General features: G+C 37.7%; 2 protein-coding genes across 6 annotated transcripts in view; both read left to right on the forward strand.

Moving 5' to 3' along the window:
* Positions 1 to 194: 194 nt before the first annotated feature.
* Positions 195 to 11429, forward strand: LOC110441766 (tetraspanin-18-like). Of its 2 annotated transcripts, XM_021485014.1 has the most exons (8): positions 195 to 591; positions 1321 to 1418; positions 2228 to 2458; positions 2700 to 2774; positions 6796 to 6906; positions 7209 to 7442; positions 8730 to 8813; positions 9271 to 11429. In XM_021485014.1, exons 2-8 carry the CDS (start codon positions 1371 to 1373, stop codon positions 9337 to 9339), a joined length of 852 nt encoding a protein of 283 aa, XP_021340689.1. In that variant the 5' UTR covers positions 195 to 591; positions 1321 to 1370; the 3' UTR covers positions 9340 to 11429. The 2 variants fall into 2 exon arrangements, with proteins under 2 accessions (XP_021340689.1, XP_021340698.1); XM_021485023.1 differs by lacking the exon at positions 195 to 591 and having other exon boundaries at positions 1317 to 1418.
* An 871-nt stretch (positions 11430 to 12300) lies between these two features.
* The window catches only part of LOC110442317 (synaptotagmin-6-like), a 137730-nt gene continuing 122427 nt past the window's right edge, over positions 12301 to 27603 (forward strand). For 2 of the 4 annotated variants that reach the window (XM_021485865.1, XM_021485886.1), the window contains exons 1-2: positions 18553 to 18757; positions 22988 to 23836. In XM_021485865.1, the coding sequence (XP_021341540.1) occupies positions 23710 to 23836 (127 nt within the window). In that variant the 5' untranslated portion in view covers positions 18553 to 18757; positions 22988 to 23709. Of the gene's footprint in view, positions 12346 to 18552; positions 18758 to 20155; positions 20226 to 22987; positions 23837 to 27603 lie in introns of those variants that run through there. The other 2 variants (XM_021485872.1, XM_021485878.1) reach the window with 2 other exon arrangements.

The following is a 27603-nucleotide window of genomic DNA, read 5'->3' on the forward strand; positions in this document are numbered from 1 at the left end:
TACTTATGTATTTAACTACAAATACTTGTTATTATATGGAAATAGTTCAAGAGTATTATTTTGTACATTACAATATACAACGGCGCTGAAGACCAAACATTAATTCTATACAAGCCGAACAATTCATGATATTGAGACGAGTACCGTATTCACACTGTTGGCTCCTGCTCAGACAATGGCCGCCATCGACTGTGTCCCTAATGTGGTCGTCATCGTCTGATAAACCCTTATGTCCACAGATTAGTACGACGTTTAAATTAACAAAACGTACGAAAGTTTGGAAGAATGAACAATACCGTTAAACTCAATAAATAATAAAAGTTACACCGTATACATGGTATGTATGTTGTATTGACGCTGACGATTAGTCTTGTTTAGTCAACGACAAGAACTAGCAACTGACAATATAGAGGCCTATGTCCACTTCTGTATGAATAATGATACAAACAGCTTTCATACATAATAAACATATAAGTATTAAGTTTAATTTTAACGCATGACTTCGTTTTCGTACATTCGTGATCGGAGTTTTAAATCATTCCGCTGGGGACAGCCTAGTTTGAGGAAAAGGAACATCGACCTCATAGCCATGTAAGTTACATTGTCACATGTTTTCAGTAATAATGAAATATGTCGGTGATTGGAAACGAAGTGAACTGTTTTCCCCGAAATTAACGTGTTTCTGCTGTTATCTAACGTAGGACATGAAGTTAATACAATTATAGGATAATGAATGTAGGACTTGTATTAATAATGTTTTGTTTTATCATTTAATACTTTGTATAGTTATATCGATAGGAATTTGGTTTTCACAAAACTGTTTGATGATGTTTATACATAAGTTAAGTAATCTTAGTTGTGAATTCATCAGGCTACGGTTCGTATCGGTATTGTTTTACACACAATCAAAAATGAATACAATTTCATCTACTCTAGGAAATTATTTTGAATAGTGTCTTTCCTAAATACATCTGCATCTTAATGTAAGCGACATGTAGGTAATCTTAGTTGTGAATTCATCAGGCTACGGTTCGTATCGGTATTATTTACCACACAATTAAAAATGAATACAATTTCATCTACTCTAGGAAATTATTTTGAACAGTGTCTTTCCTAAATACATCTGCATCATAATGTAAGCGACATGTAGGTATGTTAATACTTCAACCGAGATGAATACCGAGTGAATGACATCAGGTTTGTAGCTGAAAGGCGATTACATACTATGTAATATATTATGTCCGTTTATCTTCCAGGAAAACCTATACATTCTATGATTAACTGAATCATCCCACTTCATCAGTCTTGACTCAATTTAAGTGTTTCAGCTGTTACGTCACTGCGCATGTCCTGAACAGACGACCTGAAACATGGGGTGCTCAAAGTGCTATTTGATAGTATTCAACACAATATTTCTGGTAAGTGTTCCACGTTTTGAAATGATGAACTGTAGAATGCTAGAAGCCATATTTAGTTTAATTCATTGAAGTTATCTTTAACAGTATTTGATAGGAGGAACATTATGTATAAACAACTGGTCATTACAATCCGGAAACACGTTACTACATGTAAGTACGAAAAAATGTATACATGTATCACCATTTGATTGAAATTTAACGCTTGCCTAGACGACATTTTTTAAAACTATTTAAATATGATGCACGTAGACAGAAATTACTTAAATTAAATAGTTTTCTAAACCTTGTTTTGTACTAATGATCCGATGTAAGGGTCCAGGGCATGGTTTTATTCAGTGTCTATGTTATCTATAAATGTTGTTTCTTATTAATGATACTGTTACATTGTACCTGTTAACTGGTGTTGTTTCATTTCGTTTTCATGTAAACTTGAAATTTTGCTTTGTCCAATGTAAACTGATGTTGTCTTTTCGTTTCCAAGTTTATTTCAGTTGTTGCCATTGTTTGTGATTTTTGTTGTTTTAAAAATATTTGTATAACGCAATGCGTCAAGACACTATTTTTAAATTGAATCTATACACGTATTATGCTACTGACCGTTATAAAGTATAACAGTAACACTCTTAAATACATCATTTGTACGTTTAATCTTCAAACATATAGCAAGTTAATTAGCAGCCATAAGGCTGACAATGTCCCTTTCTTTCATTATGCTGTCGGCATTGTTTTCTTATGGTGATGTTTTGATTCTTTTCGTTAATTTTGATTTACATATTTTCGTTATTGATGCTAGTATTTCTATCCATTAGTTTTTTGGCGGGGGATGCCTGGCCGGAGGGATCTTCATCCTGCTGGATAAGAGTGAGATCCTAGTGTTGACTAGGAGCGCCACCAGCTCCCTCAATGCAGACGACGTCGTGACGCCGTCACTCCTCGAGTCGGCCGCCTACGCCTTCATCGGCCTGGGCGGCTTCGTCTTCATAACGGCGCTAATGGGCTTCTGTGGAGCGTGCTGTGAAAACAACAAATGTCTCATCATAGTAAGTGCCACTCTGACATACTTTTACTTAGTGGTGCTAGCATCATGTCGTCATCTTTAATTTTGAATGTTAGATTTGGGGATTTGACGCAATGGCTGCATAAACATAGTACCAAGGGTATTACGCTTGGTAAAGCAATCGACGCTATACCAAAGAGTGTGACATTTTTGGAGCTAAGCAACATTTTATTTGGTTCTTGTCAATGCCTTCAAATGCATCATTCCTTTCTTCGTTGTTGCAGTACATTGTGATCGTGGTGACCATTATGCTCGGACAAGGTACAGCGGTCGTCTTGTCTATCGTCTATAAGGATCAGGTAAGTGGTCAATAAGGGGTCATAATCAACAGGCAGGTGTCAACACGGGGTCTTAATAAACAATTAGTAGTCAACACGAGGTCTTCAGCAATAGTTAGTGGTCAACACGGGGTCTCCAGCAACAGGTAGTGGTCAACACCGGATGTTAAAAGCAAAAGGTATTGGTCAATACGTGATCTTAAAAGCAACAGGTATTGGTCAACACGGGGTCTTAAAAGCAACAGGTAGTGGTCAACACGGAGTCTTTAACTACACGTAGTGGTCAACACTGGATCTTAAAAGCAACACGTAGTGGTCAACACTGGATCTTAAAAGCAACACGTAGTGGTCAACAGTGGATCTTAAAAGCAACGGGTAGTGGTCAACACGGGGTCTTAAAAGCAACAGGTAGTGGTCAACACGGGGTCTTCAACTACACGTAGTGGTCAACACTGGATCTTAAAAGCAACACGTAGTGGTCAACACTGGATCTTAAAAGCAACGGGTAGTGGTCAAAATGGGGTCTTAAAAGCAACAGGTAGTGGTCAACACGGGGTCTTCAACTACATGTAGTGGTCAACACTGGATCTTAAAAGCAACACGTAGTGGTCAACACTGGATCTTAAAAGCAACACGTAGTGGTCAACACTGGATCTTAAAAGCAACAGGTAGTGGTCAACACGGAGTCTTAAAAGCAACAGGTAGTGGTCAACACGGGGTCTTAAAAGCAACACGTAGTGGTCAACATGGGGTCCTAAAAGCAACAGTAAGTGGTCAACACGGGGTCTTAAAAGCAACACGTAGTGATCAAAATGGGGTCTTAAAAGCAATAGGTAGTGGTCAACACCGGGTATTAAAAGCAATAGGTAGTGGTCAACACGGGGTATTAAGAGCAACACGTAGTGGTCAACATGGGGTCTTAAAAGCATCAGTAAGTGGTCAACACGGGGTCTTAAAAGCAACACGTAGTGGTCAACATGGGGTCTTAAAAGCAATAGGTAGTGGTCAACACGGGGTATTAAAAGCAATAGGTAGTGGTCAACATGGGGTATTAAAAGCAACAGGTAGTGGTCAACACGGGGTATTAAAAGCAACAGGTAGTGGTCAACACGGGGTCTTAAAAGCAACACGTAGTGGTCAACATGGGGTCTTAAAAGCAATAGGTAGTGGTCAACACGGGGTATTAAGAGCAACAGGTATTGGTCAACATGGGGTCTTAAAAGCAACAGTTAGTGGTCAACACGGGGTCTTAAAAGCAACACGTAGTGGTCAACATGGGGTCTCAAAAGCAATAGGTAGTGGTCAACACGGGGTATTAAGAGCAACAGGTATTGGTCAACATGGAGTCTTAAAAGCAACAGTAAGTGGTCAACATGGGGTCTTAAAAGCAATACGTAGTGGTCAACATGGGGTCTTAAAAGCAATAGGTAGTGGTCAACACGGGGTATTAAAAGCAATAGGTAGTGGTCAACATTGGGTCTTAAAAGCAAGAGGTATTGGTCAACATGGGGTCTTAAAAGCAACAGTAAGTGGTCAACACGGGGTATTAAAAGCAACAAGTATACTCAATATACCCAACAAAGTCTTTACACAAAGACAAAACGGAGTATCAGGAGTATTAAAAGTTGAGCTGAGATCGGTTCTTCAACCACCGAGTCAAGAACAGGTCTCCAACCATCGAGTCAATAACATGTCTCCAACCATCGAGTCAAGAACAGGTCTCTAACCACCGAGTCAAGAACAGGTCTCTAACCACCGAGTCAAGAGCAGGTCTCTGCTCACCGAGTCAAGAACAGTTCTCCAACCATCGAGTCAAGAACAGGTCTCCAACCACCGAGTCAAGAACAGGCCTCCAACCACCGAGACAAGAACAGGTCTCTAACCACCTAGTCAAGAACAGGCCTCTGCTCACCGAGTCAAGAACAGTTCTCCAACCATCGAGCCAAGAACAGGTCTCCAACCACCGAGTCAAGAACAGTTCTCCAACCACCGAGTCAAGAACAGGTCACTAACCACCGAGTCAAGAACAGGTCTCCAACCATCGAGTCAATAACATGTCTCCAACCATCGAGTCAAGAACAGGTCTCTACCCACCGAGTCAAGAACAGGTCTCTGCTCACCGAGTCAAGAACAGGTATCCAACCCCCGAGTCAAGAACAGGTCTCCAACCACAGAGTCAAGAACAGGTCTCCAACCACAGAGTCAAGAACAGGTCTCCAACCACAGAGTCAAGAACAGGCCTCCATCCACCGAGTCAAGAACAGGCCTCCAACCACCGAGTCAAGAGCAGGTCTCCAACCACCGAGTCAAGAACAGGTCTCCAACCATCGAGTCAAGAACAGGGCTCTGCTCACCGAGTCAAGAACAGTTCTCCAACCATCGAGCCAAGAACAGGTCTCCAACCACCGAGTCAAGAACAGGCCTCCATCCACCGAGTCAAGAACAGGTCTCTAACCACCGAGTCAAGAACAGGTCTCCAACCATCGAGTCAAGAACAGGTCTCCAACCATCGAGTCAAGAACAGGGCTCTGCTCACCGAGTCAAGAACAGTTCTCCAACCATCGAGCCAAGAACAGGTCTCCAACCACCGAGTCAAGAACATGCCTCCAACCACCGAGTCAAGAACAGGTCTCCATAATGGCCGAGGGAGAGTACAAGTGAAGTGTAAACAAACGAAATGTATTGAAACCATCAAAACTAAAGTGTTGGCGACACGGAGACCTTATTCTAAACAAATTACAGCCTTTATTGGTATACAAATAAGGTCCAAATAGGGACGCATACTTCCATGCCATGCCGACAAAGACCTGTCTTACACTTAATGTGTTAACTCTTCTTTTTTCTTTGTAACCATAATGGCATTACAGTCTGCCGTGATGTTGTGGTACACGTAACACGCTACAGTAGATCCTTCAAAAAGATTTTGACAAACTAGCGCTCTGGGAAAATACATGGAAAATGATCTTCCACCCAAACAAATGCAATGTGTTGTCGGTGACTAAAAACAAAACTCCAATAGTCCATTATTATACTTTACATGGACACATACTGGAACATCTTAGTCAGGCCAAGTATCTGGGTGTAACACTATCATCTGACCTTAAATGGGATTCACATATAAATACTATCTGCCCAAAAGCAAATTCTACGCTAGGCTTTTTAAAACGAAATCTTAAAATTGGCTCAATATCAGCCAAAGTACAGGCATACAAATCATTAGTTCGTCCATCACTTGAGTATGCCTGTACAGTATGGGACCCTCACACCCAAACCAATATTGACAAGTTGGAAATGGTCCAGCGAAGGGCAGCGCGCTATGTGCTCAATAAGCACAGGTACAACCATCGTACCTCCAGTCAGAAATGTTCGACCACCTAAAGCTGCGCCCTCTAGCAGATAGACGTAGAGATGCTCGTCTGACCATGCTTCATAACATTGTAAACCAGAAAGTCGCTATCGTAAAATCAAACAGATTAATCCCTACAGTTAGAAAATCCCGAACAAACCACCAGTTTTCGAATCTAATTCCCCACTCAAAAACCCAGACCAGAAAGGCATCTTTCTTCCCTCGAACTATACCCGAGTGGAATAAACTCCCACCTGACATTATTTCGAGCCCCACAACGGAATTATTTAAATCAGCCCTCTACCGTCACTTTTCAAACGCAAATTAGACCATCTCGTATCTTTTAAAAACAATCGCTTTCCATGTTTCACTCCACGTCTGACATTTTATCTTCAAATTGTTGAAATTGGTCAGTACCATTTAGAAGTAGAAGAAGTAGAAGTAGATTTGCTACAGCAGAACCGGGATAGGAATGTCGGGGAAGTAATTGTTTCTCCGAATTTGATATCCGCGAATATATAATTTGTGATTTAAAAAAGTATATGAAGGATTTGACAAATGCAACGTCAAACGTGAGTAACACATGGATGGTTGTGGTGGTTTGTAATGTCTAGAGTATGTCAAGATACAGGTTATACCGCTTTGGTTATTAGACATACGTTTACTGATGTGGACACTGTGTTGGTGTGTTTACAGTTTGACACATACGCCCGCGATAACCTCAAGACGCTACAACAAAGTCGCTACAAGGGGCCGTACGACACCTCCGACATTGTTAGCCTCGCTTTTGACGTTGTGCACATCTATGTAAGTATCACAATTATTTAGCGTCCTTTCTTTACGATTTCCATGTATTTTGATTTAATAACGCAGAAGGGTGATAAGTTAAGTCACTTTATCCCATTTCAGTAAAATGATTATTAATCTTTAATTTTATTTTATTTCTGATATATCCATCTGGCGGAATACGAGTTGTTATTCATTAATATATGGGGTTGGTCTCGGGGGGCGTTTTTTCCGTGTTTGGTAAATGTTTTTCAGGTATTTTTTATGTATAATCCATTGTTTCACGTCTCCATGTCGCTGAGTACTGGTAATACATCTTGTAGTTCCAATGCTGCGGTGTGGACACTGGGGCGGAATACGCCTCCATCTCAAATTGGAACACGTCGTATGCGTACGACGCCGGTGGCGGAAGCTATGTAGTGGGCGTGGCCACTATCCCTGCGACCTGCTGCGAGTTCTCCGACACCGCCTTGTTCCCAAGTGACATCACAGGATTCCTCAACTCCATGACTAATAACACGTGTCCTGTCACGCAGGCGAGCTCGTATTACTCCACGGTAAAGTAAAATTTTACAAAAAGTAACTTACGGTTTCGGTATGACTTCGTGCTTACACAAGTTATGCCAAAGTTTTGGTTTAGTTTTGTTTAATTTTGTTTGGCGTCCTATTAACAGCTAAGGTCATTGAAGGACGTGCCTCTATGTGTGTAGTATATGCGTGCTTGTGTGTGTGTATGCAGGATACAGGGTATGTTGGGGTGCTTGCCTCCTTGTGATAGCGCGGATCTGATGCCGACTGTATAGTGATATCTCACTGAAATACCATGCCGAAACAATCCAGCACAGCATTCCGCCCGGTCACATTATACTGACAACGGGTGAACCAGTTGGTGCCATTCCCCCTAAATTGTGAACGTTAAGCAGGGAATAACAACTACCATTTTTAAGGACTTTGGTATGTCCCGGCCTAGGGACAGAAACCATTGCCTTCATCACCGAATGCTCAACATTAAGGCCAAAAGTTAGGTGTTGCCAAGCAAGGCTCTAAGAATTAAAAGANTTGCCTTCCTCACCTGGGCGAACGCTCAACATTAAGGCCAAAAGTGTGGTGTTGCCAAGCAAGGCGCTAGGAAATATAAGCCAAAGAACAAGAAATCAAATAATTGTGCTACTTCTGTACCAGGTTCAAAAATACTATTGAGAGACTGCATGTTAGACCAGCAGGATAATAGTCCATCGTCTTACTGTTTCACTCTTACCGCCAATACTGCCCAATAACCGATTTTGCAGCAATGGTGTTCTAATTGAGATGTTTAAATTTATTCTAGAAATTTTACGGTAGCATTTATCTGGTTTCTACGGTGGCTGCTTTGTACCACTTCGTTGCAGCTTTTTCGCCCAGGCGAAAGACAAGATCAATCTGACCAATCTTTAGTCTTGTCGTTTCGTGTTTTGTCTCCGAAAAAACGAACCTGGCCTTTTCCTGGTGAAAAGAAGAAACAACGAAATGGCACAACTGAGTCACCGTAGATGTCCAACCATTATTTGTATGCGTCTGCCACGATGACATACATGTCTTCTATTATTTAAACCGTTGTTATCGTGACCGGAGACACGTGGTCCAATAAACGTTTACCTTTGGTTTCTCTTTAGTCCCTGTTGTTGTTTAGATGTATGACCACATTCAATGGTGCTGCTATGTCACTTATTATTGATTTGTATTAATTTACGTTATCGTTGGTTATGATAAAGTTTCGAGTTGTTCCATATTTCAGTGTTCAATGTGTTCGCTTTCTCCTTGTTGCTTGTGTTATGCTGTTTCAATCCGCGTTTCCTGTGTTAAAGGGTTGTTATGAGGCCATCAAGGAACGCTTCAGTCAGTACTTCAACATTGTCATAGGTGTGGGAGCCGGCATCGGAGGACTAGAGGTAGGGCCGATATAGTACAGTTAACCCTCGATATAATGCCCCTCATTTGCCACCTCGTTTATAACGCCTACATATTTCAATGTTCCCTTTTCTCGTTTCATTAATAATTCCTTTATACATTTTCTCGATGTTTTCGCGAAACCTCTTAATAACGCCAAACTACTCTGGGCAAATGGTGGCAGTATAACGAGGTTTTACTGTATATAATGTACTAACATCTCTTATTTACTTAATTCAGTTTGTCCAAGGAACGGAGCGTTCCACCTACTTTCAAAACTAGTATATCAATTAATCATCGTTCACGGAAATATTTAAATCAGATATAAATCCGACTTGAAGATATATGATTTATCATAAAGTTCTATTGAAAATAAGCGCCAGACGTCAGCAACCAGTTATAACTTCAGATTTATATTGTAACTTTAAAAAATGGCAATGTGTTCTTAATTTTTTTCAGCTTCTCGGTGTCATTGCCGCGTGTTGCTTGATAAAGAAGGACAAGGACAATGATGAAAAGGACGATTAGGATTTCGTACCATTATCTCTGTGGGGTGGGGGTCTCCGGGGGGATGGGGGAGAGATCGATCGACGTAGTCTTGTGGTTTGAGCTTGGAGGGGTCCACATTAATTGCTGTCTCTGGTTGAGGTTAGGGGTCTAAGTTGGTCTAGATTCCTATCTTTGGTTAAGTTTAGGTCAGGGATGCGTTTACATTCCTGTCTTAGGTTGAATTTGGGGCTGGGAAGGGGCTACATTCCTATCTTAGGTTGAATTTGGGTCTGGGAAGGGGCTATATTCCTATCTTAGGTTGAATTTGGGGCTAGGAAGGGGCTACATTCCTATCTTAGCTTAGGTTGAGTTTGGGGCTGGGAAGGGGCTACATTCCTATCTTCGGTTGAATTTGGGACTGGGAAGGGCTACATTCCTGTCTTAGGTTGAATTTGGGGCTGGGAAGGGCTACATTCCTATCTTAGCTTGAATTTGGGTCTGGGAAGGGGCTATATTCCTATCTTAGGTTGAATTTGGGGCTGGGAAGGGCTACATTCCTATCTTAGCTTGAATTTGGGTCTGGGAAGGGGCTATATTCCTATCTTAGGTTGAATTTGGGGCTAGGAAGGGGCTACATTCCTATCTTAGCTTAGGTTGAGTTTGGGGCTGGGAAGGGGCTACATTCCTATCTTCGGTTGAATTTGGGACTGGGAAGGGCTACATCCCTATCTTAGGTTGAATTTGGGACTGGGAAGGGCTACATCCCTATCTTAGGTTGAATTTGGGACTGGGAAGGGCTACATTTCTATCTTAGGTTGAATTTGGGGCTGGGAAGGAGCTACATTCCTATCTTAGGTTGAATTTGGGGCTGGGAAGGGCTACATTCCTATCTTAGGTGGAATTTGGGTCTGGGAAGGGGCTATATTCCTATCTTAGGTTGAATTTGGGGCTGAGAAGGGGCTACATTCCTATCTTAGGTTGAATTTGGGTCTGGGAAGGGGCTATATTCCTATCTTAGGTTGAATTTGGGGCTAGGAAGGGGCTACATTCCTATCTTAGCTTAGGTTGAATTTGGGGCTGGGAAGGGGCTACATTCCTATCTTAGGTTGAATTTGGGGCTGGGAAGGGCTACATTCCTATCTTAGGTTGAATTTGGGTCTGGGAAAGGGCTACATTCCTATCTTAGGTTGAATTTGGGGCTAGGAAGGGGCTACATTCCTATCTTAGCTTAGGTTGATTTTGGGGCTGGGAAGGGGCTACATTCCTATCTTAGGTTGAATTTGGGGCTGGGAAGGGGCTACATTCCTATTTTAGGTTGAATTTGGGGCTGGGAAGGGGCTACATTCCTATCTTAGGTTGAATTTGGGGCTGGGAAGGGGCTACATTCCTATCTTTAGTTGAGTTTGGGGCTGGGAAGGGGCTACATTCCTATCTTAGGTTGAATTTGGGGCTGGGAAGGGGCTACATTCCTATCGTAGGTTGAATTTGGGGCTGGAGAGGGGCTACATTCCTATCTTTAGTTGAGTTTGGGGCTGGGATGGTTGTTCATTACTACAGTATCTCCAATTGCTTTTTGGGCAGGGATGGGTTTGCATTCCTATATTCCAGATCTTCGGTTGAGCGAGTGGCTGGGTTGGTTTTATGTTTCCATCGTCGATTGAGTTTGGTACTGAGAGGGGTCCACGTCGCGATCTCTGGTGAAGTTAACTGGGGAGAATACAAGCGGAGAGACATAGATGACACGGGAGATAAGAGGTAGAGGGGGTAAGGTCAGGGTAACTGCTTAATAAGTAAGAATACAACAAAGACGCTGGCATCATTCAACATCGTCTATACGATATCACATTCGCCTGTTCAGATATGGTATCTTTGATGTTCAACAAAACACTTGAATTCTTCGCGGAAGCTTAATGCTCGGACACGATGAATAACATTTACAGCAGAGAAGATGACTTACAAACATTCGCATTGTTATACTGTTTCAGTCCTTGTTTGTTGCGGACAGTCTTACAGTACAAAGTAAATTATTGACTTATGACATGTACATATTTGACGGCTGTTATGAATAAGCTGAACAGTTATTTGCTGTCATTGTTAAAGTTAAGTAAGAAAATAAAATAAATTTGAAAGAAAAAATGTTTCGTTATCGTGATGTCAGTCTTTATGGGATGTGCTTGATACTTGACTCAGTGGTTTGATTTGAATTTTTGTATCAGACGACGAGTCACTAAGATGTTTGTGTTTAGGTTGTCACACAGGAATGAGTCACTCCATGATTTAAGCTTTTCATCTGATGACTCCATTACTCTGATATTTGAGTTAATGTTGTGACAGAAGAACGTTTAAACTTTTCAACAGATGAACGAGATACTTAGTGGTTTGAGTAAATGTAATAACAGAGGAACGAGTCACTCAATGATTTATCCTTTTTTTACACGATGACTCAGTTACTCAGTTGATTGAGTCAATGTAATAACAGAGGAACGAGTCACTCAATGATTTATACTTTTTTTTACACGATGACTCAGTTACTCAGTTGATTGAGTCAATGTAATAACAGAGGAACGAGTCACTCAATGATTTATACTTTTTTTACACGATGACTCAGTTACTCAGTTGATTGAGTCACGAGTCACTCAATGATTTATACTTTTTTTTACACGATGACTCAGTTACTCAGTTGATTGAGTCAATGTAATAACAGAGGAAGTAACAAGTGAAATAACATTAAGATTCTGGCTGACTAAACGTTTGAAATCTTTGAACTTTCTCTATTCAATTTCAGGATCCGCAATTCATCAGCAATTTTCTTATCTTCTATAATACGATTCCTATTACCATTCAAGCAAATAATATCGTATGGTCACGCTTATTAAAAGAGTTGCCTCCCTTATAACAGGAGGCAAAAACTTTTCCCGCCGATGATTTATCATTTAAAGCACGTGCTGAAAAGTTGTACAAACGATTAGCAGCATTGACTACACAGCTGTGGTGGAGACAGGCCAGACTACCCCCGAGCATCAACGAGCTCGAGTGTCCAGTTCGGTAAGGTTTACCTGTTTCTGTGTTCCGGACGAAATGCGGTCAGATTTTATGAGCAATTCATGAGCCGATAAGTTGATAGTACCGTTAATTGAGCAATGAAATACAATAAGGGGACATTCGAACAGGAAGTAAGAAGGGCCACTCAGGGGAAGATATGAATGGGCTCTGTGCTGCATGTTAATGTTTTTCTGTGTTGTACAGCTATCATTACCATAGACGGTATTGTTGTGTGTCTCTGGCTTACTTTCAAAATGTGTGGTATTCTTACTTTATTAATTTTGCTGTTTTCTTACATAACCTCGCAATTCTTTGTCAACCCTAAGCTTGTAGTTGGTGTCATGTCTCTCTCGATTCTTTAGGCCAGAAAATAAATGTGTGTGTTCAGGTATATACATCCCGACCTACCCTAGGTTGTCCTGTCGACCCTAGAAATGGTATCGCCTACTTGTATCTCAGATTAATTTGTTGCCAGTCAAAGCCACTCATTAAAATGTACTTTCTTCCTGTTCTGGTAGTCTGGCCCTATTCTCGACAAATTAATGGTCATTGTTATGTATGGAAATATATTGTAAAATTCGATTTTTAAGCATAATATAGAAATGAAAAAAGGAAATTAAAATCAAATTATTTGCCTAATGACACAATATTTTGTTCAAGCATGTACAATGTAATTGTTACCTGAAAAACATATACTATTTATTTTGGCCTCATCCACATTGTATTATAAAGTGTATTTCTTTCTTAGTTTTTTTCAATAGTTTATTTCAATTTACATTTGATATGTTCTAAACAAACATTATATTCTATCACCAAATTATTTGTCTGACTTTCTTCTTGCCTACATTACAGATGTGTTTTGTATAAGATTTATTGCTACATAAAGATACATGGTGTAATTTTGACAAACCAACATTGTGTCATATATGTTTACAAGTATTTGCCATTACTGTTTTGATTTGATATTGTTGTAAAATTTAGATATATTACAAAAACTAAAATTCTAATGAAAGCTTTAGTGCTTCACTCATCTACGAGGTATCATTAAAATATTGTGTTAATTCATGTATTAAATAAAATTAATTTATATTTTGGTAATATACAAATTTAAAAGAAGTTTGTAACAAGAACATGAAATCTTTTTTGAATTTTAGAAAAAAAAAAAGAAAAAAAAATATCAATTCAGAAAACTATCATCCAAATAAAATATCATTTGACCCCATTTCCATGCTTCAAAATTGAATATATTGTGTTGATTTCATTTAATTGAATTTACTTTCTTTATCATGTCAATATGCTTCAGTTTTTACATTATATTTATTGTGTGTCACCAGGCTGAACCATGATATATTGCAGTGTTCTAATCTAGTCTACTAGCAAAACTAATGATATGGTTTTGAAAATAATGTATGCTGATGATGGTATCCCTCGCTTACCAATTTCTGCATATATACAGTTTTTAATTGTAGTTGATTGTACCCATTGTACAGATATATTGTTAAGTCATGGGGAGAATCCATTCTCCGGAGTCTCCAAGATTCGAGTCATAAATCCCTCCCTCATGATATATCAAGTCTTAAGAGTTAATGGCCAAGCGACATTTAATGTTTTCTTCCCAAGTTTTGAAAATTATAGCTCTTCAAAAATTTACCTGATGGATTGTGTGATTCCCTAGCATCAGTAATTCGTGAGCAGTAGACCATGCCAGGCAACATGTAACCAAAAATCGTGGTGATCAGTCGCACATGACTGAATCACTCCAGGCATCTCTATAATCTCCAGTGTTTAAAAGAGCATGACAACCTCATCTTAATTAAAGGAACAGTACAGTTTACTTAGCAAGGTAAAGTTAAGGATAATTCATGAAATTACTGTCGATGATTGGGAGCAGGCATGCTGGGTCAAATTTTACCTAGCTAGGAGTTATATGGAATAAAAAGAAAATGAACATTTTTCATACGGAATCCCTCTGAGGCAGGACCACACCTGAAGACTCAGCAAGATATTAAATCTGTGATTTGATAGCTTATATAAAATGTTACAAAATTAAATAATAGCTGTGAAAGTGTTTTGTGTTTGAAGTGAGAAGTGTGAATGTATTTTTATTCCAGTTATGTTAATTAAGAAGGAGTTAATTACATCCCTTTAACTTTTGTGTTTATAATTTTCATTTCAAAATGAAATCAAATCCAAAATAACAGAATCCATTAATTTAGCCACCGTTGGAGAGAGTTTATATAGGCTTTGCCTGCTATTACATCCAATTGAGTTGTAATAATTTTGTCAATAAAATTTGTTGAAATGAAATGAATATTAAAGGTTAAAAACTATTAAAGATTTTTTGTTTGAAAAGTAAAGAAAACATTGTAGATAGTCAGTTGTTTCATGCCCAGGAGTTGAGACCCATCAGCAAAACTGTTTCCACGAGTCTGAAGTAATTTAGGCCAATGATAGTGGTGGCAGACGAACACTCTACATTTTTAGCTCACCTGGTCTGAAAAGTAAATGACTTTGCAAGGTATTCAAGGTCAAATGGACAAATGTCAACCCTTTTTTTAACAGATTAGAGATGTGAGTGCCTTTGCTTATTTCCTTTCCTGGTAATTGGTAACACATCAAATTACCTGTAAAACCACTCAAACATATTTCTATTTCAATTTATGGGAAATTTAATAAATGCAAAAATTTGCAGTTGTCACTCTACTTGATATGCAACGTTATGAAAGTTTTTGTGCAACATTCATTATTGGTGTATTTTGCTTAGATAAGACTTGTTCTCAAATTCAAATCAAATAAATTCTTGTTATAGCTTATTCTATTTTATTACTTTTATTGTTGCTATATGTGAACTTAGAGAATATATGCATTTTTTTTCCATAGAGAACATATCTAATGTGAATAACAAAATGTAACTAGATATTGGTTTAGCATAGGGAAAGTATACAATTGAAATGAAAAATAAAAATCGTGTTTCTGAGAATCTTGGGTACATCTTTGTATTCTTAGAATACAGAAGAAAAATAAATGATACAAGTTCTCTTTCATGTAGAAGTAGGGATGATCCAGGCAGTTTTTATATGGTACCGGTACAGTATTAGCATCAAAGAATCCTTCGAAGGTGTCTCTTTTGTACAGGCTGACTTTGTGTTGACAACACACAAAACACAGACATTGATTGATCAGTGCAGAATTTTCCTACAGAATTTCCTTTTCATTGTAGTTTGAAATTACCGAGTGAAGCTGAATAAAAAGTATATAATGAATGAATAATTGATTTGCCACTTCTGATACGGAAATTATTACAATCGTTAATGTTTGGTGGGAACTAAGAGTCGTCAGATTGACGCGTTTCCGTGGTTTTCATTGCCTTTCGCCCCTGAATTATCATAATGGATTCACAATTCATTTGATTTGGACTAGTTTACTATGGTCTTTAGTGATGCAAGGTTTTACTACAATTGTCCACAAGAATTTCCACCTTTCTGTCTAATAAAATGGATATCTGTGTCGCTAGAGTTCCGAATTTACATGGCGAATAAATGATCAGAAAGAACAGAAATTTCAGAACTAACATCTATTGATGAAAGAAATCAATTGGGCTGCCTCCAGAGTGTGATGAAGCGTGAAGCTGACTGGCTGCTAGGTCACTGGTGAAGCAGTTTATATTGAATAAATCTCATTTAAACAGTTCAATCAGACGAAGCTAATACTTACAATGAGAGGTCCATAATCCATGTCACAGATTTTCCAGGAATTTCCTCCGGGCATTTATGGTCGGTTTTATGGCTGTTCATACAACCATAAATAGCAATGTTCAAAGCACATTCAGTTTGAAACATGACATACATGAACTACGGTACCATATGTTAGGATTATCAAACATAAAAACATAAAACCTTACACAAATCTTACAGGTATGACGAACATACTTAAAGGTAGCTAGTCACACGAAAAGGCTTACAGGTAAGTCACATATGAAGGCTTTTGGGTAATATAAGTCACATACTGAATGAAGGCTTGCAGATAGTCACACCTGAATATTGCAAGGTAGTCAAAAAGGAAAAAGCTTCAATACTGGAGCCACAGGGAAACCTTTGTCACACCCGAAGACATACATGTAGTCACACATAAAGATAGTCACATATAAAGACATACATGTAGTCACACATAAAGATAGTAACATATAAAGGCATACATGTAGTCACACATAAAGATAGTCACATATAAAGACATACATGTAGTCACACATAAAATAGTAACATATAAAGACATACATGTAGTCACACGTAAAGATAGTCACATATAAAGGCATACATGTAGTCACACATAAAGATAGTAACATATAGAGACATACATGTAGTCACACATAAAGATAGTAACATATAAAGGCATACATGTAGTCAAACATAAAGATAGTCACATATAAAGACATACATGTAGTCACACATAAAATAGTAACATATAAAGACATACATGTAGTCATACGTAAAGATAGTCACATATAAAGGCATACATGTAGTCACACATAAAGATAATAACATATAAAGACATACAGGAAGTCATATGTAAGATTTGCAGTAAGTCACACATAAAGACAAAGAGGTAGTCACACATAAACACATACACGTATTCACACATAAAGACACAGGTATTCACATATAAAGACATAGGTATTCACACATAAAGACATTCAGGTAGTCACATGTAAACACATACAGGTAGTCACACATAAAGACATACAGGAAGTCATATATAAGATTTGCAGTTAGTCACACATAAAGACAAATAGGTAGTCACACATAAACACATACAGGTATTCACACATAAAGGCACAGGTATTCACATATAAAGACAAACAGGTATTCACACATAAAGACATTCAGGTAGTCACATATAAACACATACTGGTATTCACATATAAACACATAAATGTAGTCACATAAAAATACATTCAGGTATTCACACATAAAGACATACAGGTAGTCACATATAAAGACAAACAGGTAGTCACATATAAAGACAAACAGGTAGTCACATATAAAGACATACAGGTATTCACACATAAAGACATACAGGTATTCACATATAAAGACATACAGGTAATCACACATAAAGACATACAGGTATTCACACATAAAGACATACAGGTAGTCACATATAAAGACATAAAGGTAGTCACATATAAAGACATACAGGTACTCACACATAGAGATATACAGGTATTCACACATAAAGACATACAGGTAGTCACATATAAAGACATACAGGTAGTCACACACAATGACATACAGGTAGTCACATATAAAGACATACAGGTAGTCACACATAGAGATATACAGGTAGTCACACCTAGAGATCTAAGGTAGTTATATCTGAAGACTTACAGATAGATACATATAGCCTGTGGTTTATGATTATTTACAAATGACAACCTAGAGATTTACACTGTACATTTAGAGCCTCTCATAGATGTTAAAAGAAAATTAGGAAAGTCTCAGAAAAACGTTAATAAATAAGCCTCAAAAGATTGGCACATAAATTAAAGTGGGCTCAATATTAAATTAGAAAAAATTTAACACAGTTTAAAGCTAACATAATATATTATACAAATTTCAGTGTATGGCTTTTTTAGCCAGTATAATATATCATGTTGTAATTTGGTTGATAACAATCAACAGTCCTTCTGCATGATTTTGAATTTGTTATTGCCTTTGCATTGTAAGTGTTTGACTGCATGTGTACCTGGTAGGGTCGATTCAATACACGGAAGGTGTATTGACCTTTCATGACCTTAATACAATCACAGAAATTCGGTGTTAGTGGGAGAAATTGTCAAATTTGTCAGGTGGTTGACTTTACAAGATTGGAATATATATACCGGGGAGGGTAATTGTGTGAAACAGGTGATGGGAACCGAGAATTAATCAGGTTGCGGAAGGTTTTCTCCAATGTATCCCGATAATGACGGGCTCGGGACTAAGACCTCCTCGGGGTAGCACTGCCAGATTATTTAATTGTTCTCGATGTGGCTGAACTAGCCTCAAGTGGATGTTGAAGCGTTGATAGTTCCTACAGCATTGTTGTACTTCCTACAGCGTTGTGGTCGCCACAGTTGTTATAGATGACAAACAGACAATATCAATTTTTGCCCTGAGCCTTTTTTAGGTTGCTTTGTCGTCGGTTCGCCCATTGTTGACAATGTAGTGAGAGATGTATACGGGCTAGGTGTAGGTGTATTGGCTGGTATATATACGTACTTAGCAGTATCATCGGTATCAAACACCTGTGCCACTCTGTTTGTCACACATCATATCCGTGACATTTTAAACAGTATCTTAATTTTAAGTCTATCCATAGTCACATATGGAGCTCCACTGGACGAAAAAGTGTTCATTTTAATCCGCTATGGTTCAGTGTAAGTACAATATGTTATTTTTACCCTTGCTTAATTCACAAAGTTTGAAGTGACTTGCTTTTTCCCTCCGTCCATGCATGCATCTTATGCATCTTAAAATTCGCCTGACTCTTTCCACAGCATATGTTAACATCAATTCATATATAAGATCATAAATGGTATGCATGTACAACATTTTCACTGGATTTTTATGTAACTTGTAAATGGATGAATGTACAAAAATCTTAATTTCATATGCAGAGAAATTAAGGGTTGCATTTCCACATACAAAATGTAAAAGTTTTGTAAAACAGACTGTAAAGACTTGTATGCAAGTTTCCTGTCCTTTTAGAAAACAATTCCATAATGGGGTCAATAGCAAATCAGGCACATTGTTATGCTTCCCCGACAGCTCTATATTGTTTAACCAAGAGATCACGGTGTTTTATCCTTATGGTGAATCAGATGCATTTTTGTTAAAAGGTCATCATAAAAAATATCTTTCTTTAGTAAAATGTAACACTTTGCTATTAAATAGTAATTAAATGGGAGAGCAATGCCAGATCAAATAAATTCTGTGTTGTTTTTTTTTTTTTTTATATATGTCAAATTGTCTGTAGTAAGTATGTGGATTTTTTTTATGTATTTATGTGATACATTAGTACTTACTGATAAATCATTCAAATTTTTCAAATACATTTGTATCAATGTATAAAAAATATTATTACAGATTAAAAGGTCCGAAACAGTATAATGAAGATACACTGTTGTAAATCCAGTATAATGGTACATTGAGTGACATTATCATGTTGATTAAGAGATTATTTTAAAGAGCAAAATTCTTTATCAAATCTGTAAATAAAAAAGCTTGTGAACTTAAAGCTTTGTGAAAAAAGGGTGAATATTCTTTATGCATAAAATCAATATTTGATATATTCTGTTAGGTGGTAATAAACATCAAATACAAAGTCATTATTTTCATCAAATAAATGCAAAAGAGGTATTTTAATCTAATTCATTTTGTATTTCAAGAGAATATATATATATATGTATACTTAATCCCTCATTAACCCTTTCACCACTTTAGACCATAATGGACTCATCAAGATCAATGTATGGTAGAGTCTACTAAAGTTACCTAGGGGTGAAAGGGTTAAATCCTGGCTCTATTTGGTTGTGGCATCAGGAGGGTGTATGTTACAATCAAGTTTCATGTAAGATATACAAATATTTTAACAGGTATTTTGAATTTTGTTTAAGTTCTTTGAATAGACTTGATCAGAGATTTACATATAATAGAAAACAGGTAAATATATGTATTTCCTTTGAAATGTTGATGGTATACGCATGATGAAGTAGTCTTTTCAAATAGATTTGATCTACAGTATAGCTTGAAGCATTCTTATACACTTTGCATATTGAAAACCTACCTGTAAGTCATGGAATACATGCATTATCAACCTATGGCCAAGAAATCCACCACTGTCAGGTAGATTATTTAAGTTCTATTATGATCACTCAATATCTTTTCTATATTTAATGCATTTTAAATATATACTGAAAAATATTAATTTTAGACTTTATTTTGACTGAAGCAATATAGCTTAGATATGGTCGGTCATTCAAATTATGTTATTAACACAAGACTATGCCTGCAAAACATTATAAAGTGCACAAGGGAGTGCCTCAGTATTTTCTTTAAATGCTTCTATACTTTAAAAAAGTTTCATATTCTGAAAACAATACTCCACTGAACACTATATAGCTGAAACTATTTGTTTGTTCTATTGACAGCTTCTTGTAGTGGAGTTTGCCCATGCATATATATATATATAACTACCAGTTCCCCCCCCCCCCCTGGACATTGTTGTAGTTCATGTTGGTTCAGATGATTTCTGTTAAAACCGGATTACCATGAAAATACTGCCAAAAATGCATACCAATCAGATAGAAAGAATCAGATAGAAAGATATGTTAAACATGGCCAATATGAAAAAGAAAATGGATAAAAATAAATGGGACTGCCTAATCTTGAATGGGACCTGCAGCCTTAAGGTAGAGTTGTCTTTGTATGTGTATCTATATAGAGGAATAACATATAACTTTACCAGGAAAATGTTATTTATAAGCCTGTACGTATACAGTAAAAACATGCAGTGGAAACATGTTGGGACACTTTACATGTATCTAAAGTGTACATAATTCACAATTAATACCGTATTTATCCTACAATAAGCCTAGGGGCCAACAGGTAATCTGTGACTGAAAGTGAGGGGGGATGGGCTTATTACAGGATAATTAAAAAGCTGTTGTTGACTGAAAGTATGGAGATTGAACTATTGCAGGATAATGAAAAACATGTTGTTGGCATTTCTTCCTAACTGCAATATATAAATGTGAGCTTATCACCAAGCATGGGCTTATAGCTGGATAAATAAGGTATATTTGTCACTGCCCATTCCAACCCTTTTGTAAGCACTCCTAGCATTAAGTATGATACTGCAGTGATCAGAGGCTGATGTTATAACATCGTTACTATACTATGTAAAGGAAGGGCCTGGTCTGTTGTTTAAAGGGCAGAATTAATGCTCTTACAATTGTCCAACTGCAGCCACCTGAAAACAGCCATTTAGGTGATTAGTCGCACCACACCTAGGGGCAGCCATTTAGGTGATTGACCATAGTAATTGACCAGAACTGTGATGCTCTCTGAAAACCAATAACATCTCAACATGCCGATATCCTATTATAGCCACATATGTGTCGTGGAAATTCATGCAACTTTCCATAAACAGGTTAATTGTCTATTTGTCCTATATCATATGTATTCTAGAAATACAATGGAACCTTCTTATAATCTTGACATTTTGGTCAAAACAGGCAGAACTAAAAAGATAAAGGGTAGAGACCGCATCAGCTATTATCACAAAGACGAGTGCCATTTAGATTTTTTTTGATCTTGAATATTCTCCCTTTTAAATATAACAGGAAAGAGAAAAGTTTGTTTCCACCAAGGATCGAACCTGCGATCCCAGGCTTCCTAGATGGATATTTTATTACTGAGCTAAAGGGGAATTTGATCCTTCTAGCGCAAAGCTAGAAGGCGACCGTATCCCTATGTACAATAAGAATCGGCCACACTACTCCCTACTTTTTGAATTTGTTTGCCCTTGAACTCCACAACAACCCAGGTTCTAACTCCCTGTCACCTCAGGGAGGGCCACAGACACCATTTTAACAAGAAAAAGAGTTAAGGGTGCTTCCACCGGGGATCAAACCTGCGATCCCAGACTTTCTAGGCGGATGCTCTACCACTGAGCTTAAGGGGAATTCCCTTTAGCGTGAAGCTAGAAGGCGACCGTAATCCTACAATTAAAATCTGCCACAATTAGAAGATGAAAAAACCAAAGGGAGTTTAACTGGCTAAGAGTAACTTCCCCTGTCAAGTTTATTTATATGCCTATAAGCGGCCCATATATACATATTAACTCATTGACCCCTGAAGACTCATTTGGACTCTTCCAATTCAAAGGTTGGAATAGTTCATTCTGGAATTTCAGGGGTGAATGAGTTAAGGACTCTCATTTTGACATACTACTCGTATAAATCCTGTATGTCAATATCGGTAAAGTATAGGCTTTGTAATGTTAAGTCCCGAGTTTTAACCCCTGCTATTAAAACAACTACAATTCTGTAAAATGCATGGCAACATATGATTTTTATGGATTATTTCTTTTGAAAAGGACAAATGTTTCACAATAGTGACAATGATAATAAACTAGTTGGTACCCTTTACCCTTAACACATTCAAGACAGTGGTTTAAAATCTCTAATAGATCATTTTAAAATCATTTACAATAAACACATTTTGCTGGAAGGTGCCTATTATGTAATAAATGTAATAGATTTGGTCTAGTGGTATACTTTGTCTGTAAGTTACAGTATCATTTATCATTAGTGTATGCTAGCTGTATCTTTTGTTGTATTGGGTCACCTAGCCCACCACCTGGGTTTTCTCCTTCTCCCATTTCTTCCCACATTCAGATGTTACATGTAATCAGAATTCTATTTTTTTTGTCTAGATGTTTGTAATAAAAAAATATATCCCCTTTTGTCTTGAAAAAATGTATACATAAGTTTAACTGTAATGAAGACTGCATGCCGTTTTCTCTGTATAATGATATTCCCTAGGTGAACATTGATGTCCCTGTTAATCTGAAGGTGTTAAATGATGTCTCCCCTTTTACATAGGTATACAGTGATGAAGAGTCTCCGGCCTGGCTGCCCTAGGTACATGTAGGAGACTGCAGTGTGGCTATACCCAGTGTGGCTGATACAGGAGCGCTAGGCTGAGTTGATGCGGAAGATATTTGTGTGAGCGGGAGTGACAGAGAGATTGTCGCAGGGACTGTATGGTGTTGTGACACTGTGACAGGCACTGATAATGGTGAGGACATCAATTACAGGCCAACGATACCATCTAAGCCACAGCACAGTTCTACAGCTACATGTATAGGTGTGTGGCCCTGGATCCACACCACAGGTGTGACTCCACACTCTCACTGTCATCGGCCAACTTTCACAACTAGGCTCATTATCAGGCGATGTTGGTGTCGAGGATTGTAAACAAAGTTATTGTGTGCAGTGTTATCACACAGATGCTGCAGCTCACCACAGGAATTAGGCACAAACTAAATGCCATGATTTATAGTTCAAAGAAGTGAGAATTAAAAATTCTAGTTACATTCCAGGGCACCATTATGTAATAGGAAAATAAAAACTTCTGGCATTTGATTAGTTTTGGGACAACTTATCATATTTGTGAAGGACTTAAACAATCTGGAAAGAATTTCATTATTGCATGTGTTCATTTAGCTTCCCAAGTATGAAATATTGGAATATTGAATGGTGCGGATGATGTGACGTTGACTGTGACTTTGTGAGCTGTTCTATGGATGAGATGCTGACACACTATGGGGTCAAGCCCCAGTTCACCTGTTAGAGACGTCACGGAGAAATTTTGGGTGCCGCCAGCGGTGATCGAGAGGAAGCGGGCTCAGAGCTTAGTGCCTGCCCTCTCTCACCATGACAGCGATGACGGTAAGTTTATAGAATTTATGTTATTTGCTTTATATTTCATTACAGTAAAAAGGAAACAAGAAGAATACGCATTGCAAATGATGCAGAGTGTCCTCTGCTGTGTTGGGACATACCAAAGTCTTTAAAAATTGTACCATAGTTGTGCTACACATTCCGTATCGAACAATGATGCATTGGTTGATTAGTGATGACGTCGCGAGATTAGATCATGTTTTGGTAATACTACATGTATCATACCATGTATCATACACCTTCTCCCTATTGTGGAGGGAGACTCCCTTAAATTGAGCATTTTTAACCATTGAATTTGTTTACTGTTCCTTTTCTCTAAGATCTAAAGATTTCATCTGAAAGATGCCATTTCAAAGAGTTATTTTTCCCTAGGGTTTATACACGCACATTTTTTTTCATGTTTATAATTCTTAGCACTCGTAATCATCTCCATGGAAGTTTTAAAAAGTTGGCAAGTATGATGTATTAATTGCTCTGTGAATCGTTTCTGTATCACCATGCAGTAAAAGAAATTGAACATTTTCTATCATTGTAATATTAATTAAAAAAAAATGCCTTGCATTTTAATGAATTAATGAAATACTTCTGTCAGTTGACCTGAAAATTTTTAAAACAGATATGAGAAAATATATCTTCTTTCAATATTACAAAATAAGAAACCTATGAAATGTTTTTTGAGCTCACGGTTAATTAATGAAACATTTGAAAGGTTAGGCACAATTGATTGCATATGTGATTCAGAGTGTTAGACGATACCGTAAATTTGCGGGTATAGTGTGCACTCGGGTATAGTGGGCAGGTACGTTTATGGGGTCAGATTTGAAAAAAAAATGAAAAATGAAAAAACAATGTGAAAAAAAAAATTGGGGGAAAAAATCATGAAAGTAAACGGTATCAAGCTGGAAAAGTAGAATCAAAGGTAGCTTGGTGTTTATAACGCGACTAATTAACGATTGATTTATTGGAGTGAACAGGCCCATGAAGGTCTCCCTCCGTAGTGGATGATGGACGAATCCTGCAGAAATCAAACGAAGTCGGAATGTGTAGCTAATTCCGATGCCAGAGAATCGTCGATCAACTTATGTTTCGACATCTCGGTGGTTTTTGCATAATAATAAAAATGTAGTGTTTCAATTATAGGCTCCGTTCCATGTTAGTTCTGGGTTTTTTTCACAAATCGCTAAGCCTAGTGTGCATGTCTTTCATGTTGATCTTGAGTCCAACACCAAGTGATCGATAACCTCGTGAATTATTTCAATATTTTAAAATGAAGCATCATAAAAATAGTGTATTCTGCTTTTGATTTTTTCCCTTCGTGTATATTTGAAGGGAATGTATTGAATATCCACGCTTCTAGTATAAAGCTATTTGTGTTAGCTCATTACTGCATTGTAATTTGTATTAACTGTGGTGTTGAGAAGTGTCAATAATGGCGATCCTACCTAGTAGCCTATTGTCCGGGATCAGACGGTCGGTGGTTATGGCCTCCGGTCAACTTACCTATAAAAATGTTACCTGTGCCCAGCTAGTCGCCAAACCAGCAGTCATGACAACAGATTACCGATTTTAAATTTACGGTAATTTTAAACTTTTCAAGGGAGATAAATCTAACACACGTTACAAGAACAGTGTGATACATAGTGCATCGTTTATCCTTAACTCTTTCACCCCTGAAATTTTATGATGAACTATACTTACCTTTGAATTGGAAGAGTTCAAATCTGTGTTGAGGGGTGAATGAGTTAACAAATACCAAAACATTTACTTTTAATACATTCAGTTGATCTATCCCAGACAATTTTCTATTCATTCATAGCCTATGCATGCCAAATTTAATGTAACATTCAACGTGAATCATTACTTTTTGATCTCATAGAAAATTAATGGATTTATCTTCATTCAACATTTAACTGAAGTAAGTGTATATATTATGTGTGCTTGTTTAAAAGAACAGCTGTGTTCAAGGGAGGGTAAGTGGTATATCCAGTGTTTTTATATGTTACCAGGTATAAGTATTATGATAGTGATGTCAACATGGTCCCTCCCATAACATTTATAGCTGATATGAATTCCATCTAAAGTTTATAGTGTTATGAAGTGGAAATTCCGCAGAGTGGAAAGTTTACACTATTTCCACTTGTTTCTCCCAATATGTAGTAACCTCCAATATATCTACGAGAAGGACCAAGTCATTCATGGTCATTAAGTACTGTCATTAGAACCTGGCAAATGGGATTGTATGGGTGCAAGAGCATGAAATACAGCAAGTAAAAACTCATATATGCATAATTTTAATTATTAAAACTGTGTAATCAATGGTTAGTCCTGATCAGTCAATGATTAAAGGGTTGGTACGCAAGGCTTAGTTTCTGTTCGGAAAACTTCAAACAGATTTGTACCTTGATTTAGATATTTTTTCAACTTAAATAGTATTCCAGAATTCTGTCTCAATTTAGTAAATGCTGACTAAGACTTACATAGATAAAAGTTGGATGTGTAACTGATAAATTGTCATTCACAACAAACGTTGTCCAACTGATCGACTATAGTGATGTCCCAATTGATCTGTTATAGCGATGTCCCCATTGATCTGTTATAGCAATGTCCCCATTGGTCTGTTATAGTGAGGTCCCCATTGATCTGTTATAGTGATGTCCCCATTGATCTGTTATAGTGATGTCCCCATTGATCTGTTATAGTGATGTCCCCATTGATCTGTTATAGTGATGTCCCCATTGATCTGTTATAGTGATGTCCCCATTGATCTGTTATAGTGATGTCCCCATTGATCTGTTATAGTGATGTCCCCATTGATCTGTTATAGTGATGTCCCCATTGATCTGTTATAGTGATGTCCCCATTGATCTGTTATAGTGATGTCCCCATTGATCTGTTATAGTGATGTCCCCATTGATCTGTTATAGTGATGTCCCCATTGATCTGTTATAGTGATGTCCCCATTGATCTGTTATAGTGATGTCCCCATTGATCTGTTATAGTGATGTCCCCATTGATCTGTTATAGTGATGTCCCAATTGAGATGTTTTAGCAATGTCCTCATTGATCTGGTATAGTGATGTCCCCATTGATCTGTTGTAGTGATGTCCCAATTGAGATGTTTTAGCAATGTCCTCATTGATCTGTTATAGTGATGTCCCCATTGATCTGGTATAGTGATGTCCCCATTGATCTGTTATAGTGATGTCCCTATTGATCTGTTATAGTGATGTCCCATTGATCTGTTATAGTGATGTCCCCATTGATCTGGTATAGTGATGTCCCCATTGATCTGTTATAGTGAAGGTCCTCATTGATCTGTTATAGTGATGTCCCCATTGCTCTGTTATAGTGATGGTCCTCATTGATCTGTTAAGTGATGGTCCCCATTGATCTGTTATAGTGATGTCCCCATTTATCTGTTATTGTGATGTCCCCATTGATCTGTTATAGTGATGTCCCTATTGATCTGTTATAGTGATGTCCCCATTGATCTGTTATAGTGATGGTCCTCATTGATCTGTTAAGTGATGGTCCCCATTGATCTGTTATAGTGATGTCCCCATTGGTCTGTTATAGTGATGTCCCTATTGATCTGTTATAGCGATGTCCCCATTGATCTGTTATAGCAATGTCCCCATTGGTCTGTTATAGTGATGTCCCTATTGATCTGTTATGGTGATGTCCCTATTGATCTGTTATAGTGATGTCCCCATTGATCTGTTTAAGCAATGTCCCCATTGATCTGTTATAGTGAT

Source organism: Mizuhopecten yessoensis, unplaced genomic scaffold, assembly GCF_002113885.1.
Source record: "Mizuhopecten yessoensis strain PY_sf001 unplaced genomic scaffold, ASM211388v2 scaffold1883, whole genome shotgun sequence".
In the NCBI taxonomy this organism is placed as follows: Eukaryota; Metazoa; Mollusca; class Bivalvia; order Pectinida; family Pectinidae; genus Mizuhopecten; species Mizuhopecten yessoensis.

Coding starts and splice junctions, on each gene's coding strand:
- LOC110441766 (XM_021485014.1), top strand. CDS start 1,371: ATGGGGTGCTCAAAGTGCTATTTGATAGTATTCAACACAATATTTCTG. Junction 2,775..6,795: donor CTATCGTCTATAAGGATCAG/GTAAGTGGTCAA, acceptor GTGTGTTTACAG/TTTGACACATACGCCCGCGA. Junction 8,814..9,270: donor CCGGCATCGGAGGACTAGAG/GTAGGGCCGATA, acceptor AATTTTTTTCAG/CTTCTCGGTGTCATTGCCGC.